This window comes from Phyllopteryx taeniolatus, chromosome 11 (genome assembly GCF_024500385.1).
Source record: "Phyllopteryx taeniolatus isolate TA_2022b chromosome 11, UOR_Ptae_1.2, whole genome shotgun sequence".
Lineage (NCBI taxonomy): Eukaryota > Metazoa > Chordata > Actinopteri > Syngnathiformes > Syngnathidae > Phyllopteryx > Phyllopteryx taeniolatus.
In genome coordinates, this window is record NC_084512.1 from 15,743,594 (window position 1) to 15,763,001 (window position 19,408).

At 40.2% G+C, this 19,408-nt stretch overlaps 1 protein-coding gene across 2 annotated transcripts; it reads left to right on the top strand.

Annotated features, from left to right (window-relative positions):
• The first annotated feature begins 2,681 nt into the window (after positions 1-2,681).
• On the top strand, positions 2,682-15,548 carry erlin1 (ER lipid raft associated 1). 2 transcript variants are annotated; one of them, XM_061790142.1, is made up of 12 exons: positions 2,682-2,800; positions 6,271-6,396; positions 10,015-10,096; positions 10,318-10,364; positions 10,801-10,862; positions 10,978-11,103; positions 11,202-11,275; positions 12,173-12,231; positions 12,348-12,439; positions 12,551-12,640; positions 12,741-12,820; positions 14,105-15,548. In XM_061790142.1, the coding sequence occupies exons 2-12, from the start codon at positions 6,287-6,289 to the stop codon at positions 14,279-14,281; spliced, it is 999 nt and encodes a 332-aa protein (XP_061646126.1). In that variant the 5' UTR covers positions 2,682-2,800; positions 6,271-6,286; the 3' UTR covers positions 14,282-15,548. The 2 variants fall into 2 exon arrangements, with proteins under 2 accessions (XP_061646126.1, XP_061646127.1); XM_061790143.1 differs by lacking the exon at positions 2,682-2,800 and adding an exon at positions 5,299-5,490.
• Positions 15,549-19,408: the final 3,860 nt, after the last annotated feature.

Below are 19,408 nucleotides of genomic sequence, written 5' to 3' on the forward strand. Positions count from 1 at the left end.
ATTTCAAAATAAAAGTCCCCTGAAATTGTTATATTTCACTGTCACTACCACTGATTTAAAATATTCATTTAAGAAAATCTATGAGATATTGCAACACCAGTCCAGTTGTGGGGGACAGTACACCACCCCAGGGTTCCAACAAAAGAGGTCCCACCCAAATCTGACTTGGCATTTCAAAATAAAAGTCTCCTGAAATTGGTATATTTCACTGTCACTACCACTGATTTAAAATATTCATTAAATAAAATCTATGAGATATTGCAACACCAGTCCAGTTCTGGGGCACACTACACCTCGCCAGGTCTCCAACAAAAGAGGTCCCATCCAAATCTGATGTGGCATTTCAAAATAAAAGTCACCTGAAACATGTATATTTCACTGTCACTGCCACTGATTTAAAATATTCATTTTTAAAAAATCTATGAGATATCGCAACACCAGTCCAGTTCTCGGGGATACTACACCACCCCAGGTTTCCAACAAAAGAGGTCCCATCCAAATATGATGTGGCCTTTCAAAAGATAAAGTCACCTGAAATTGGTATATTTCACTGTCATTACCACGGATTTCAAAGATTCATTAAAAAAAAATCTATGAGATATTGCAACACCAGTCCAGTTCTGTGGGACACTCCACCTCGCCAGGTCTCCAACAAAAGAGGTCCCATCCAAATCTGATGTGGCATTTCAAAATAAAAGTCCCCTGAAATATGTATATTTCACTGTCACTACCACTGAATTAAAAAACATTCATTTAAAAAAAATCTATGTCAATACTACTTCTTTTAAGAAATAATTAGAAGTAATCCCGTTTGTATCGCAATACCTTTACCCTTCATACATGTAGGAGACAATCACAGGATGCTACTACATTACTGCCATCACCATTTGATGTAGTATATCTGCAGTCTTTAAAAAACCCAGATTGTTTTATCATTAAATCTGATTTTTTGGGATATCACCATTAACACTTTAACCACTGAAGTAATTTCTCATGCCAGTCTGACACTGGAAGGAAGACGTGCATGGATCCATCCATTTCAACAGCACTTATCCTGCTGAGTCGCAGGGTGTTGGAGCCTACCCCTACTGAGTTTGGGCAAAAGACCGAAAAAACCCTGAGCTGGTCGGCAGTCAGTCGCAGGGCACATATACTGTAGAGACCATCATTGAGTGGGATCCAAACCCACGCTGGCTGCATTGAAGTCAGGCGAATGAACCACGACACCATCAGTAACTGGAAGGAAAACAATATATTTAAAATAGTTATAAGAAAGACGGTTTTCTATTTTTTTTTTTTTTAAATCTTGATCAAACCTCTTTTGGTGGAGACCTGGTGTGGTCTAGTGTCCCCCAGAACTGGACTGTTGTTGCGATATCTCATAGATTTTTTTAAATGAATGTTTTAATTCAGTGGTAGTGACAGTGAAATATGCATACTTCAGGGGACCTTTATTTTGAAATGCCACATCAGATTTGGATGGGACCTCTTTTGTTGGAAACTTGGGGTGGTGTACTGTCCCCCAGAACTGGACTGGTGTTGCGATATCGCATAGATTTTTTGAAACAGATTTTTTCAGTCAGGGGTAATGACAGCAAAATATGCAGTTTTCAGATACTTTTGTTTTGAAATACAATATCAGATCTTCATGAAACCTCTTTTAGTGGAGTCCTTGGTGGTCTGTCACACAGATCTGGATTTGTCTTGCGATACCAATGGGATTATGTTGGGGTGGCTTTGGCTGAGTAGGTAGAACAGGTTTGAATCCCTGCTACGACTGTCCGCATGTCGATGAGTCCTTGGCCAAGACACTGAACCCTAATTTCCTCCAAGTGGACCTGGCAGCGCCTTGCATTGCAGCAGTCGCCCATTGGTTTATGAATGTGTGTGTGAATGTGAGGCTTTGTAAAGCGCTTTTGGCACTGTGATGATGTAGATAAAGCGCTATATAAGTGCAGTCCATTTACTATTTATTTTTCCCAAGCTATGAAATAAACTACATTTTTTAAATGTGTCTCAAGATTCAAATTAACTTTGCTGGTTGCATTCCTTAACAGAAGAGCACTGACGTCCGTATTATTGGTAAGCTTTTATTTTGAAGGTGGTTTTCGCCGCGAGTTGGCGACCTATTACCGTAATGCCTAGTATGAACAAAATTAGGGGCGGCTGGCTTGACCGCAGTACAAGAGAGGCAAATCACACACCCCTTGCAGTACGATGCAGTGAAATTTTACATTGATAAACACTTTCAATGTAAATGAATCCGCTTTTTGATTGTGAGCATTATTATTTTTGTAATGGTAGAAATGTTCAGCTCTTATTTGATATTTTGGTTGTTTTTTTAGTTATTAGTAGTAAACACACTTTCAGAGCCAGTTGTGTAATCCTATGGCCAGTGAGTCTATTTTTAGATTGACGTGCCAAATCCAAAACTGAATTTAATTCCCACGATACATGAATGCAGCACTTTAATGAAAAAAAAAAACAACAACAACAAAAAAACCTGTGGACAGTTCATTTGTATTTAACCTTTACGTTCAATACACTTGCACTGAATTTTGAAGAGCTGTTTAAGTACATTTTTTTAATCGTTATGTGCAATGTTAGTCATGATGGTGATACTTGGGGAGCGATTTTTTCAAAACCACAGCTGTACTGTAATTGACATGCCATTTCTAGAAGTGAAAACAATTCCGACGGTCCTTGAATGCAGCACTATCGAGTCAAAACCAAAACTGTGGGGGTTGAGTGGGATGAGCCGTTGAATGACCACAAGGAGAGGCGTTTGTACAAGATAGTGGTAATTTCATTTTACTACTTGTTATTCAACTCGACATTTGTACTTTGATACCCGTATTTCCTATTCCAGCACACGTTTAGCCTCGCTAGGCGGTTTTCGTGACGCGAAATGTCCAGGGAGTTAGCATACAGAGCGTTAATAGCTATCGCTACCTGAATACGGAATCCGCCCCCATTAGTAAGCCTTAGCTACACGGCTAACCGTGGCTAACAAACCGTCAGTTTTTCAGCAGTGCGGCGGTTGTGTTTTAAATGTTCAGCCATGGTGACGAATAATGTTTTTGCTTTGTTTTTTTTCGATGTTTGCCAAGCGGGATGCATTCTGTATTTTTGCCAGTCGGTGTGGTGCTGTTTGTTCGCTGTATACCAATTGTCAACTTGTCACTGTAAAATCAACCGTTTCGCTTGTTGTGTGGACGTGCTAATGTTTATAGACTCTGTTGTGGTCAACGGATTTAAAGCTAAAGTATTCTGTGGGTGCGGTCATGACTAACATGGATTTGCTTATTTTATTTTTTTACCTTTTACAACGAGGGAATAAATCAATTTTAGTACGACCCTGGCACGAGACACAGGGTATACAATTATTGCATTGTCGAAAACGTTTTACTCATCAGTGTGGATAAAATGTAGTACGAAATTTATATTAGGATAAATCCCTTGAGGTGAAACATCTTGTTTCATGCATGCGAAACATCATAGTGAATGCCGAAAAAAGAACAATGTAATACAAGACGAAAGAGCATGGTACATAAATAAAATGGTCCAGCCAACAGCACGACAAACTACAATAAAGAGATAAATAAAATATATAGTAAACCATTGTTTCACAACCTTTCTTGAGGCAAAGCACATATTTTATATTAGAAACATTTCACAGCACACCGCCACACAAAAATGTCACAGTATGGATACTGTACTGAAATAACGACGATCTCCTCTGAACTTAAAAATGTACTTAAAAAGTGTTAATTCTGGGTCAGTTCAGTTGGACAAAAAGTGAAACGTGCAGAAATTGAGGAAAGACACACACAGAGATCTTAAATAATACATTTTGGACCAGTTAAAAATTGGATGATTTCCTGCGTTACACCTGATGATCTCTCATGGCACACAGATGCGGTTGTGACAGTATTATCAAACCTTCAAACCACTGGTAGGCCAAAAGAAAATACATCATAAAGTGAACTGGATCAAATACTTTATAGATAGACGTGCATCAATTAATCAACAACTAAGTGCTTATCAAATTAATAAACAACTATTTTGATAATTGAATAATCGTTTCGAGCCATTGTGTATCTTTCAATTGTCCAAATCTTATGATTTTAGCTTCTCAACAGTAAATAATATTTGATTTCTGTAGTCCTCCATGAAAGGAGACTGATTATTATTTTTTTTTCATCAAAAGAAGACATTTGCAAACATCTGTTTTTACTTTGAAAAGCAATGATCAACATATTTCCCTATTCTCTTACACATTACGGACCAAACCATTAGCTAAATCATAATCAATATATGGAAAAAGTAAGATATTTTGTTCCATTGCAAAAGTAATCGTCGTTTGAAGCAAAGTAAAAATAACCTGTAATTGACATGTAGTTGAACCTGAAGCAGCCTGAAGTGTATATCAAACTAGAAGCCATTCATATTAATCAGTACCTGAGAAGTACTTCTCAGTTTTAAAAAGATAAGTACAACATCCCTCCCTCTTTTGTGATTTTGACTAATTGTTGTTTATTTGGTTTTGCTTAATCAAAAACCAAATAAACAACAATCAGTTAATAAACTAATAAATAAAATATTTTGCAATAAACTTGAATGTAAAATAATTTACAATTAGCCGATAATTAGCATTTTATGCTGATCGGCTTTAATGCCATTCGCTAATCTGATCAATGACGCTGAAAAAGGCATTTACTCCACTTCGCCATCGTGCACAGTATATTGGAACCCAGAAGCTAGTTTATCTTTAGTCTTGTCGCGTCTTTTGACGCTGTACTGTAAATATCTGACGGCCAATGAAGTTATTTAAAAATGAAAAAAAAAATGTCAGCGGTGTGGGACAGACACGTAATGACTGGATCAGACTACAAAACATATTTGCTCTTATGTCAGACTACTGCAGTAAAATCTTGTATTCCGATACCACCGCATCCCGTTTTTTTACAATCATTGGGCTTTTTCTTCCATCCATTTTCTGAGCCGCTTCTCCTCACTAGGGTCGCGGGCGTGCTGGAGCCTATGCCAGCTATCATCGGGCAGGAGGCGGTGTACACCCTGAACTGGTTGCCAGCCAATCGCAGGGCACACATTAACAAACAGCCATTCGCACTCACATTCACACCTACGGGCAATTTAGAGTTTTCAATTAACCTCGCATGCATGTTTTTGGGATGTGGGAGGAAACTGGAGTACCCGGAGAAAACCCACCCAGGCACGGGGAGAACACAGGCGGGGTCGGGGATTGAACCCCACTCCTCAGAACTGTGAGGCTGACGCTCGAACCAGTCGTCCACCATGCCGCCTTGGGCTTTATCTTGTCAACTCAAATGCGACCGGATACACTCGTTACCGTGTCGACGACAACAAGCGTGGATTGCGCCGACTGTATTTTAAGGACAAAATGGGGAAAACGTGTGTTGGTGGTGCTCAGTACAGGAGAGGACGTTCGTTTAAGGCTTGCTTGAGGTATGTTCATGTATTTTTTATACGATACGGCTCGCAAGCAGGCAACATAACGTTATGTAGCCTAGCAAGCTACTGCTAGCACTGACGGTTGGACCGGCGTTCTGTCGAATCATGCTCCAAAATTTTGGTCTGGGTGAAGTAATTTAATTACAATAAGTTAGCACCCATTATTTCTGTCATATTGTAATGTTGGTTTGACCTGACTGATTTAGAATAAACGATCTGACTGGAGCAGTGATTTCCAACCTTTATGGAGCCAATGAACATACTTTACAATTGTTTAATCTCACGGCACACCAACAAACAAAAATGTCACAAAAAGTGGATACATTAATTACTGTATTTACTTTCTGCCATCTAATAGAAGACCATTCATTTGTTCTCTGTCATATGCCTCACTGGCATAAATAGAGGAACAAAGATATATTATTTATTGTAAATATATTTTTTGAGCATTTAAGTACACAAGTATATACAGTAAATGAACAGGTCATTGAAATAGACACATTCCTCCATCTTGTGATCAGATCGATGATCGGTTATTGTTTTTTTAAACTTGCTGATCGGTGATCGGCCCCAAAAATCCAGATCGTGTAAAGCCTAGGCACAGGCTGACAGCCATAATTATAGCACAGAACCGTCAAACACTGACACTACACGGCTGTCAAGTACATTGAAAGCAAAGACAAGGACAGCAGCAGATTTAATAAAAAAATGAAGTCTATATCATTATATACATAAATATTTTAGTATGTTTATATAATTGCCGTCTGTCTACAGGTGAGAGCCAGCGAGGATGATGCCGCACGTGGGGGCTGTGTTTGCCGCAATAGCAGGAGTGACGGCGGTCCTGCTCCATTCCTCCATTCACAAAATAGAGGAAGGGCACCTTGCTGTCTACTACAGGTATTTGTAACACTGACCTTAACATATTCTGAGTAAGTACTTTACTGCGTGATCATGATTGAGTTCTTCATATATACAGTGGAACAGTGGAAAGCTGTCTTTGTCAAACGTTTTACACAAAGTACAACCACAAAAATACTTGGCTCTCCATGTACCACCATAATGACCAACCATAAAAAAATACAGTAGCATAGTAGGATTGTATTGCACAGTGTTCAACAAAAATGAGGCTTAGGTTTTATTCCTAAAGTGTATTTGATATTGTCAGCCACTATAACATTATACACGGTTTTAACATTAGCACTGCACTTAAAAAAATACTACACTTAAATGATTCAGATAAAATGTGCTGCACATAAAAGTTGAATAAAAATTGTACCCAATAAAGTTTGGTAAGTAAACAGTAACAGTTCGAAAAGATTAAATGCAAATTTATTGTACTTAAATGTTAAATACAACTGAACTGTACTTAAAGGACCCATCTTTTGCAAAACCAACTTTTTCTCGTATTTGGGATGTAATATTGTCTCTATGGTGCCTCAATAAAGTGTGAAATGTGAATTAAAATCTTCCACACATTCCTGAGCTCCAGACGTTTTTCTGCAGTGGCTTGAAATCAGTTCATTCAAATTTCTTGAGCTTATCCACGTCACCAGCGAAAAACGCCTCCCTCTCCGTTCCCGAGCCTTCGCTGTCAACATAACAAACGTGTCCTCTCATAGGTTTTCTACATGGAGGCAACCAATCAGAGGAAGGGAGGGGGGGGCATTAGGTATAATATGGAAAAAGCGGATACAAAACTAGGTCATTTCTAGCGAAGATCTCCGCCTACCTCTCCACTCCTGAACCAGCGCTGTCAACATAACAAACACGTGTGGTCTCACAAGTGGGTCTTCCACACAGAGGCAACCGATCAGAGGAAAGGGGGCAGGCAGACTTAGCCAAATATGGACAAAGTGGATACAAAACTAGGTCAAACAGAAGTAGCTGTCAGAGCGGCCTTTTCTGGACACTCGTATGACAAACCCAAGGTTTTTTTTTTTTTTTTTTAATTGACACTTTTATACTAACTCAATGTTAGAGAGTCACTCACTCTACTGTGAAAGTTTGTTTTCCCATTATCCTCTATACCCATGTATAATGCGCACTATTGACTTTTGACGATTACGGTAGTCAAAATATGGGACCTTTATAATACTTAAAACCAGTGTTGTATTCATCAACAATGACTATGATGAAATGATTTTGTTCAAGCCCCCTTTTTCTTTGGGTAGGGGGTTAACGGTGACGAACAAAACATGGCTCTTTGATGTGGTTGAATTGACTGGGACGTCTCTATTTACACCGAGCTTACAGTCACAGTTTGATAATGACATAGTCCTGCACCATAAATCAGCCATAAATGTGACAGTTAAATAAAGCACTGTTGCTAATTTTTTATCTGAAACCCAAATGTCTTCAGTATACAACAAAAACAAAGGAATTGACCTTGCTGTTTCAATATTTTTGGAGGGGACTGCATTATAATTTTGGCCATTGTTCAGAAAGAAAGATGAGAAAGCAAGTACATATGGGTGATAGTCATGGTCAAAATGTTATTAGTGTTGTTGTTTTGCTTATTTGATAGTTAAGGCCATTGTATTTTCTTGACATGGTAGTATATTGTCAAAATTATGTGTTGAACTTGAAACGTACAGTATTTTCACAACCATAGGGTGCTCCGTATTAAAAGGCGCAGTCTCAGTTACGGGGTCTATTTCTGTATTTAACACATACAAAAGGCGCACCTCATTATTGGGCGCAGGCATGTTAAAACATACGGTATCTTAAAACATACGGTAGCATGCATGCACGCTAAAACTGTTTTTAAAAAGGCAGTGGGTGCAAAACTGAGTTCGGTTGTACTTTATTGAAGTATTTAACAATGTACTCACGTTATTTTTCGATCAATCCTCATCCACAAATCCATCAAAATCCTCATGTTCTGTATCCAAAATGAACAGCTGGGTAAGTTCTCAATCAAACACGGCAGGTTCAGTCTCGTTGCCGTGCGAAAGCTCGAACAACAGTGCAAGCAGACCAGCATCCACAATCCATTCACAAATTGTGGCGTAACTCGCCCGGCGCTGCCTCCTAGTCTTAGTAAAGCTGTGTTCGCCATCTGTCATCCATCGCTTCCACGCCGCTCGCAACTTCACTTTGAACGCCCTGTTTATACCGATCTCCAGCGGTTCGTCAAGCCTCCTGGAATGATCAGAAACAGAATCATCTTTATTTGCCAAGTATGTCCAAAAAAACATACAAGGAATTTGTCTCCGGTACTTGGAGCCGCTCTAGTATGACAACAGACAGTCAATTGAAAGAGAACACTTTTGAGACATAAAGACAGACAAAAAAAACAAAAAACAGTTACTGAGCAATAAAGGGTTGCTAGTTGTCTGGTAATGCCGGTACATTTCCGAGTTATTCTTTGGTCATTAATCCATTGCTCGAGTTGGTCTTCCAACCCGGGCCACCTCTCCTTGTTTCCGGGTTTTGTTTTTCTTTTTTTTCCCCGCGAAAACTCAGCTTCGTCATCGTTTTCCTGCTTCCTCCACTTGCGAACCATGGATTCGTTGATCTTGAATTCTCTCGCAGCTGCTCGGGGGTCCTTAGCCAAACCGATGTTGTTTTGCGTAATGCACACCCCGGAAATGCTCCCAGTCAGTAAAGCGGTTAAAAAAAACACCCCGGCGCTATATCCCTACTGGGGGCGTATAAGGCGCCCCGTCCATTTTGGAGAAAATTTAAGACTTTTGAGTGCGCCTTATGGTCGTGAAAATAAGGTCCTTAAAATGAACTGAAAACCTTTGTTTTCATCGACTAAAACTATCACATTTAGAAATGATTAAAATGTTAGTAGTACTAATAAATATTTTAATCCAAAAGACTAAAACTAAGGCGGCTGCCAAAAACAACACTGCTTAAAAATAGTTCCAGTTAATAAAGGTTTTATGATGGTGGCGGTTTGAGCCTGGAACAAATTACTTAGCTTTACATTTTTTTTCCTATCGGAAAATTTGTTTGGAAAGAAATCAGGCAACCGACGTCATGGAAAGGGTTATGTTCCGTTTCCAGTTTCCACTGCACTACATTCAGTGTTAACTTTACGCCTTCCAGGCGCTTTCCCCTTCTCCAGCCTCCTCCACTGTAATCAGCAGATAATCATCCATCCATCCATTTTCTGAGCCGCTTCTCCTCACTAGGGCGGGCGTGCTGGATCCTATCCCAGTTATCATCGGGCAGGAGGTGGGGTACACCCAGAACTGGTTGCCAGCCAATTGCAGGGCACATACAAACAAACAACCATTCGCACTCACATTCACACCTACAGGCAATTTAGAGTATTCAATCAACATACCACGCATGTTTTTTTGGGCTGTGGGATGAAACCGGAGTGCCCGGAGAAAACCCACGCAGGCACAGGGAGAACATGCAAACTCTACACAGGCGGGGCCGGGGATTGAACCCCGGTCCTCAGAACTGTGAGGCTGATGCTCTCACCAGTCAATCACCGTGCCGCCCGCAGATAATCATCTTTTACGAAATCATTCTACAAGTTTTTTTTCTTCTTTTCAGGGGTGGGGCTTTGCTGGTGAGTCCCAATGGTCCTGGATATCATATCATGCTGCCTTTCATTACCACCTACAGATCAGTGCAGGTAATCTCTTCTGGCATCCTTCTCTCAAGAATGAGGAAGAGTAAACCGTGTTTAAAAACACACAAACAAACAAAACAGGAACCTATGAAATCCATATACGGAGAGTTGTCTCCTCACCTTACTGTTACATTTGACATGATGTAGAAAACATTGTAATTGTTGTGGTATCAGAACTATTATGGTCATTTTTTTTCGATAAAGCTTTATGCTTTGTGTTTCAGACTACACTTCAGACTGATGAGATCAAGAATGTACCTTGTGGAACAAGGTACGAGCATATATCTTATGCAGGTTTTTTTTTTTTCTTTTCTTTCAGTAACCGCTATACAACTGGAAGGAAAAAAAGAATGGTTAGAGAATAATGTATATTCAAGTATAAAGTTATAATTTAACGAGAAAAAAATCCTAAGAGGGCTAAAGGTGTAATTTCAAGATTAATTCACAATATTAAGAGGAAAAAAAGTGATATTAGGATAAAAAAAGTAAAGCATTTTTAGAAAATGAAGTAACATCACGGGAATAAAGTTATAATTTTACTGAAATAAAGTCACCATGCTAAAGCAAAAACTTGTTTTTTCCCCCTCAAATTATTTCATCTTTAGTCTTGTATCTTTCCTCATCATTTTGCTGTTTTCTTTCCAAAGTGGCCCCAGTACACCTTTTGTAGTTCAGAGATATTGACACATTGTGTATCTCCTTGACAGTGGCGGGGTGATGATCTATTTTGACAGAATAGAGGTTGTCAACATGCTGGTCTCCTCAGCAGGTACAAAATATTCAGAATCAGTTGCAAAAGTTCCTTTTCTTTTCGAATAGAACTGTTGTGTCAGCTGCCTGGCGTCACATTAGCCTCACTGTTTGTCTTCCTGATGTGTTTCTAGTTGTGGACATAGTGAGGAACTACACGGCCGACTATGACAAAACTCTGATTTTCAACAAGATTCACCACGAATTAAACCAGTTCTGCAGCGTCCACACACTCCAGGAGGTCTACATAGAGCTCTTTGGTTCGTCTCTACTTAAATGGAGAATTAAATAGAGGGTTGGGGGGAGGAGGGGTCATGTAATGTGCAAGGGATAAAATATGGTGCTTTTTGTTGCACAGATATAATTGATGAAAACCTGAAGACTGCTTTGCAGAAAGACCTTAACGTGATGGCCCCTGGACTTACCATACAGGTATCTTTTGTCCAAAATTACCAATGTCATTTGGCCAATTGGTTACCACAGTCTAATACAATTTGTGTGTTAGCAGGGTTACACAAAAATCATTTTATTCATAGAGCACTTTAAAAAACAAACACAGCTGTAACAGAGTGCTGTAGGTAAGCTCAAACATAGAAGAAGTGACTTTCGGCTTTTCTCTCTCAGGGGTTAAAACTCAATTGATATAACGATAGTAATAATTGATAAATAAACAAATAAATACTCATTTAAAATATACAAGAAGAGCTCCCTTCACATTGACATTTGGCATACAGCAGGTCCAGTATTTTAGTCTGTCTGGTTTCATTGTCTATATGTTATGAGAAGTTGTTAGTTGATGAGAGTAAGGAACATAATCGAAGATTACACTACTAGCGTGGTGACACCGGGATGCTGAAATTGTAATCTCGCAATCACAGGGTTCGTGATGTCACTTGCGTTAGCTGTATGCTGGAATTTTCAAACAGCTGTTAGTTCGTCTGTTGACAGGGAACATACATAAACTCAAGGAATGGTTCAAACCTCATTCAAACCTAATATCTGACGTATCTTGAATGATACAATTCAATTCAAGGACTATAAATTGCTACTATATCTTCTTTTTGCGCAAAATAAAACAAATGAACCTGTGTATGCAGTACCATCAGTACGTGGCTCTGTGAAAATGTATTTTCTTTCTTCTTTTTATGATCATTCGGTCATTAGTGGAGTTATGTGCCATCAGACCATTTGTATTGATCCCTCACACTGGTCTTGAACATTCAACATGACAATCATAAGTCACCACATGATGTATGAATGTATAAAATTAATTTGTGGTGGGTTAAAAGGCCTTTTTCTTTCTCCCCGCTCGAACTCAACCGGATGCAGGCTGTCCGTGTAACTAAGCCAAAGATCCCTGAGTCTATCAGGAGGAACTTTGAACTCATGTGAGTTTGACTTCAAGTTGCTGTGTAACATTAATTTCTTGTCAATGACCTACACAGTTCAAGTGAGTTCATCAGCATGAAGACAAGTATTTGTGTAAAGCAATGTGTGTGCGTAGGGAAGCAGAGAAGACGCGTCTCCTAATTACCGCTCAGACTCAGAAGGTTGTTGAAAAGGAGGCGGAGACTGAGAGGAAGAAAGCCATTATCGGTAAATGTGTTTTTTGTTGCTGGTTTAACTTGCACACTCTTGCAGTCTGCTCACCACAAAGCCCACCTGCTGTTTTTTTTTTTTTTTTTTTTTTTTTTTTTTTTTGCACAGAGGCTGAAAAGGTTGCTCAGGTAGCTGAGATCCAGTTCCAGCAGAAAGTGATGGAGAAAGAGACAGAGAAAAGGATCTCAGAAATTGAGGGTCAGTGTCCTTGCTTCATCTCGTGCAATACTTCCTCTTCCTCTGCGAAAAACGGATATGTATTATCTTTCTGTCTTGTCGTGCCCTGTGTCTCATTCAGATGCCGCATTTGTGGCCAGGGAAAGGGCCAAGGCAGATGCAGAATACTACACCGCTGCCAAGTTTGCTGAAGCAAACCAGGTAAAAAAAACACATGCGCGCGCACACACACAGTATTATTGTAGTACACTTTTTGGCACCCGTCTATTCTGGTAGCAACCTCTGCAGTAATGGAGTCACTGCAGTCTGTTGATTGATCAGCAGAAAATCAGTGTCAACCAGATTTTCCCATAGGAAACACTTCAAAATACTGCAGAACTAATCCATTCTAAAGTCAAACTGTGGCCATCAGAAAACCTTTGATAAATGTAAGGCAGTCATTTAAGTAACATTTTAACATTACTCACTGTACAAGAAAAAGTACAAAAAAGTACCTCTCTTCAATGCATCTTAGTGACCGTCATTTTGCATTCAAAAAGAGTGAAATCATTTATGGTGGGGCGTGCCTAGAGGCTTCTTTATACTCACGTGGGCGGTGACCGTGCTGACGTCACTGCGGCTAGCCTGTGCGGAGTTTGCCTTTATATTCGAGTGCAATCCATGCGCCCTGTTTTGAAAATGTGCTGCAGTTCTCCTCCAAGTCGGGGGTGTCGCTACGGCTGGTATTGGCTGGGACACCACAGGATGGAGTTTCCTCTGCATTTTATGGCCAAATCCGGTAGCTGTTTTTACCTTCCGGAACAAGGAACAAAGCAACAACAATGGCGACCGTGGAACAGTGCCTGCTAGAACAAATGGATTTAGATTATGTGTTCAATTATATTGCAAGAAGAATCAAGAAGGCGGCGGAGTAGGTGGTATGTGGAACCAAGGGGAAGGCTGAGTACGTCATCACAGCATGTGACTAAAATGGACCAATCACGAGAGATGATCTCCGCGCAGTTCTATGCACGGCAAAAATTTTTGCAGTGTGCGTGTCAAGTAACACACGGGGGCTGCGCGGCATCAGTCACGTGTTGCAATGCGGGCGCTGTTGGCCGCACGAGTGTGGAAGTATAGCGAGGCCTTAAGGAAGAGGATAAGTAGTTGGGTTTCCACTTTCCACACCAACACTCAGGTTAAAGCTGTCGTGTTTAGCCTACGTGTCTAGTCCAATTTGGGTTTGGCCACATTGTGGCCTAAAGCATATTTAGCACATTTAATTAAGGCGTTTCACTTTGGAGATTCCGTTTGTATTGTAAGCAGCCAGGATAGAGTTCTATGGTCATCACATGGTTACTTTTTATGTTGTGGTCCTGCTTCAGTTGATTAAATTCATCGGTGATTACACTGTTATAATCACCACAGTGTCAAGTTAAACTTTCTACAGTAGTCTAATACAGGTTACTTGACTTAACAATCACATGTGCTCTGTGTGTCTCGCAGCTGAAGTTAACCCCCAAGTACCTTGAGCTGATGAAGTACCAGGCCATAGCGACTAATAGCAAGATCTACTTCGGCCAGGACATCCCCAACATGTTTGTGGAGGGAAACCTCGGACCGCCAAAAGCCGAAAACAGTCACAAGGCACCTGAGCAGGACTTGCGGAAATTTCAAAAGTGATGTTCACACTGGGTCTTAGACAGCAAAGAGAGATTGGGAGGATTTCCGTTGATCAAAAACCAGAAAGAAGAAGATAATAAAAGGGAATTCTCTTGTTTTGTTTTTGTTTTTTTAAGCTTAAGAATGAAAAGCCTGCTAAAAGCTCATTTGCCTGTAATGCGACAGCAAGGACTTGACTAAATTTGCTTAACTTTTTATTTTTGCTTTTAGCGAATCTCGTCGGATGCAAACATGATGACTGTTGACACGGATTATGTGGACTGGAATGCAGCGGGTGACACTAATTAGAATCAAGAGGGTTATTTGTTTTGTGTGTGAGGGATGTTCAGTCAATGGCAGAGAGAGGCATTTATTTCTTTGGTTTCTAGTTGGGCATTTCTTGGTTGCGGGTCAAACTGTGCACTGTGGCGTTCGCCTGCTGCTAAAAGAAAGCAAGCTTCCTCCAGAAAATGCTAATGAGAATGTAAACAACGTTCCAGCGGAAGAGGTTTCTGTTCTTATTTGGTCTGCTGATTTGTCGTGTTGTGGGCTAGTGCTGATGATGAACGTTGTGCCTACTAATATCTGCCAACCCTTTCTGTTTAGAGCTTATCGAGATATCTCAGGAAAATTAAAATTAGTCAGATAAATTATGAGTTTTTCTTAATGTTGATACTGGATCCGAATGCTAATACTTTTAAGTTCTGCTGAAGTTTACTGTTCTAGGTTAGAAGAAAGCTGTGCGATTGAGATGCAAGAAAATAAGCGTAAAGGTTACACAATGGCTCCACAGTCAGCACATAGTACAAACTGCAGTGGCTCGGTCTTTGCCAAACAAAATGAAAGTTGTAATAACACTAGCATCCTCTTTTTTTTGTGTAAAATGCGGTGAATAATAGTGCTTGTGCGGGGATAGTTTGACTTTTTCTTCTTCTCGGCTTTGTTTAAGGAAAATGCGAGTTAGTCAGGTTTAACAATGGCGGTCAGTCACGCTGTGGTGCATCAGCGTTGACGTGAGCTACTTACACTGACACTACTTGTGTTCTGAGAGACATGCGCTGATGTTTACGTGACCGCCAAATGGCTGCACTATTCTTCCGCTTGCTGTGGCGGTGGCTGCAAATAACCATGCAAATGAGGGGTACAAATCACTCAACAGGATTTATTTCTTCTCGTTGATATTTTGTACAATCGGTGAAATTCTCTGAAATTGTTTCTCCTTATTTTTAAAAGGGTTTTTATGCAAAAAATGTTTTGACAATGTTCTTAAATAAAGCCTATTTTGATACCTCTCTTCTCCATGCATTGATTGACTGAATTCTCAATTGGTCATTGAACTTTCAACTTTGTTTTGATCGTGAACTGAAAATTGGTTTGTTGGTATTCATATGGCTGTTCTACTGATGCTTTTAAAAAGTATTTTGAATACATCAACAGATTACGTGAACTGTTTTATACTACGGTATTTGTTTTATTACATGAAAATTTCTACAGATGCAGAAAGCAACCGTAAAACAGGCTGTGACCAATTTTAGTGTAGTAATGCATGTTTATTTTGCTCTGGCAAGTATATTTTGTTGGAAAAAAATATTTGTAAATGCACTGTATAATGATAAATCCCACAAAGTGCTTTTTAGGACGCACAGCAGACACTACAAGTTGAGGAGTAATAGGAAAGAAACCTTTTGGTTTAAATATATGTAAAATATTTAAATGTTTGAAAATGTACGCCCAAATCCATATTTCAGAATAGAATAGAATAAATTTTGTGATTTTGACGTGTGGATGAGTGGACATACACAATGTGTCACGCACTCGTGTGTGTGTGTGTGTGTGTGTGTGTGTGATGAGCACAACAACATAAAGACATCCACAGTACTAGCTAAATTGCGCCTATGAAGGGCTGCGGTGGTGTAGTTAGCATAGCTTCCAACAAGAGGAGCACTCACTCTATATATAAACTCAGCTCTGGTTAGAAGAGTCCAAACGGCAAACAAATCCATATTTCAGATATAACAAGAGACATCAATTCTGGGATTTTGACACTTGACTGTTGTTTTTGGTCACATGTGGATGACTGGACAAACATGCACAATGTGTCATGAGCACAACATAAAGGCATCAACAGTACTCCCAAACCGTGGTGCCGAAGGAGGGTCAGCTGTTCACGCAGGAAGCACTCAAACATGTGCGAGCATGTGAGGGACGGTTTCCGCTTATTCAACGTGAAGGCCGCTAGCAGCCAAACCGTCACGTTTATGAATTATATCTAGCAATCATGAGGTGCCACCAATAACACATACACAGGGGCGTTTCAAAGATACCATGGAGGCCTCCCTAAAAAAGATGATGATGGATATGCAAATATATCTTTTGTTAAGTAATTGACATGAGCAAAGCCTGCTTAAAATAAACCTGCTAGAAAGGGGGCCAATTGGGGAGATTCCCTAATCCCAATGTGTCATCGCTGAATCTATGGGGTTCTAGTAGTGTCATTGATATGGACCAGTGTTACCAGCCGTCTCTCTGGGCCCCTTATCAGCCACCAGCCAGGTAGGGGATTTCCTACACGTTGTCGTTGCAATGTCTAAAGTGGTGCCATTATTTTGTCATTGATATGGTGGAAATATTAGCCGTCAGTTGGAGAGAGAGAGAGGGTATGACCCAGTTTTCATTACTTTTTTCAGCCTATGACCAAGATAAATAAACCTTGCTTATCCTAATATTAATGTTTACTGTGTCCAGTGCTGACCTAAATGGGTGGTCTGGCGCAGTCAGGAAGTCAGGTCAAGTCCATGTCTGCTGAAGCCCACCAGAGTTAGGGCATGGCTGCTCATGTCAGGATCTGGAATGATCCTTGTGAAACAGAAGATTGAGAAGGGTGATTCACTCAATCATCATCGTCAGTCATCAATGCTGCTCTGTGCTCTGCTTGTTCTCCCTTACATTCCAATCTGATGTGCTGGAGCTTCACACTCATGCTAAAAACATTACCTTTGCGTTTTCTTTCTTTCTTTCTTTCTCTTTTTTAACTGCACTTTCACACTGTTGTCTGCCCCTTACTCAGCTCCTTGTCATTCAACAAAAGACCCTCCACCAGCCACATTCAGCCTTTTGTTGCCTGCTTGTGAGCCGTACCTTATTACAACCCCAATTCCAATGAAGTTGGGACGTTTTGTTAAACAAATAAAAACAGAATACAATGATTTTAAAATCATGTTCAACCTATATTTAATTGAATACACTAATAAGACAAGATATTTAATGTTCAAAATGGTTAAACTTTATTATTTTTAGCAAATAATCATTAACTTAGAATTTTATGGCTGTAACATGTTCCAAAAAAACTGGGACAGGTGGCAAAAAAGACTGAGAAAGTTCAAGAATGCTCATCAAACACCTGTTTGGAACATCCCACAGGTGAACAGGCTAATTGGGAACAGGTGGGTGCCATGATTGGGTAGAAAAGGAGCTTCCCTGAATTGCTCAGTCATTCACAAGCAAAGACGGGGGGAGAGAAAATAGTCGAACACTTTAAGGACAAATGTTTCTCAACGTAGTTTAATTTAGGGATTTCATCATATACGGTCCATAATATCATCAAAAGGTTCAGAGAATCTGGAGAAATCACTGCATGTAAGCGGCAAGGCCGAAAACCAACATTGAATGCCCGTGACCATCGATCCCTCAGGCGGCACTGCATCAAAAACCGACATCAATGTGTAAGGGATATCACCCCATGGGCACTTCAGAAAACCAGTGTCAGTAAATACAGTTCGGCGCGACATCCGTAAGTGCAACTTGAAACTGTACTATGCAAAGCAAAAGCCATTTATCAACAACACGCAGAAACGCCGCCAGCTTCTCTGGGCCCGAGCTCATCTAAGACGGACTGATGCAAAGTGGAAAAGTGTTCTGTGGTCCGACGAGTCCACATTTCAAATTGTTTTTGGAAATTGTGGACGTCGTGTCCTCCGGGCCAAAGAGGAAAAGAACCAGCCGGACTGTTATGGATGCAAAGTTCAAAAGCCAGCATCTGTGATGGTATAGGGCTGTGTTAATGCCAAGGGCATGGGTAACTTACACATCTGGGAAGGCACCATTAATGCTGAAAGGTACATACAGGTTTTGGAGAAACATATGCTGCCATCCAAGCAACGTCTTATTCACGGACGCCCCTGCTTATTTCAACAAGACAATGCCAAACCACATTCTGCACGTGTTACAACAGCGTGGCTTCGTAGTAAAAGAGTGCAGGTACTAGACTGGCCTGCCTGCAGTCCAGACCTGTCTCCCATTGAAAATGTGTGGTGCATTATGAAGCGTAAAATACGACAACGGAGACCCCGGACTGTTGAAGCTGTACATCAAGCAAGAATGGGAAAGAATTCCACCTACAAAGCTTCAACAATTAGTGTCCTCAGTTCCCAAACGTTTATTGAATGTTGTTAAAAGAAAAGGTGATGTAATACAGCGGTAAACATGACCCTGTCCCAGCTTTTTTGGAACGTGTTGCAGCCGTCAAATTCTAAGTTAATGATTATTTGCTAAAAACAATAAAGATTTATCAGTTTGAACATTAAATATCTTGTCTTTGTAGTGTATTCAATTAAATATAGGTTGAACATGATTTGCAAATCATTGTATTCTGTTTTTATTTTTGTTTAACACTACGTTCCAACTTCATTGGAATTGGGGTTGTAAAAGTATGTGAACATACCTCAAGCAATCCATGAATGGACACCCCAATACATCCTCTCCCAAGCACCGGTGACACCCACCACATCTTTTTCCTTATTATTTTTTTCCCCACACAATACTTGGTGTGATCCCTTGTTGTTGTCATCGCCATGGTAACAGGTGTATCCGGTTGTGTTGACTGGTGACACGTTTTCTTCCGCCTCCTCGACAGTGTTTGATATGACAAGATAAAGCCCAGTGATCGTAAAAGACGGTAAACGGTTGTATCACAGCGAAATAGACGTCACATAGTGTTGCCACAGTCTGACCGAGATACGGCAAGATTTGATGGCAGTAGTCTGGCATAGTGCAATCGTAAAAGACCAAATTTGTCTTGTAGTCAGGCGTAAACTGGGTAATATTAGTTGTTTTTCATTGAGGATAAAAAAATATATGCCTCTGTGTTTT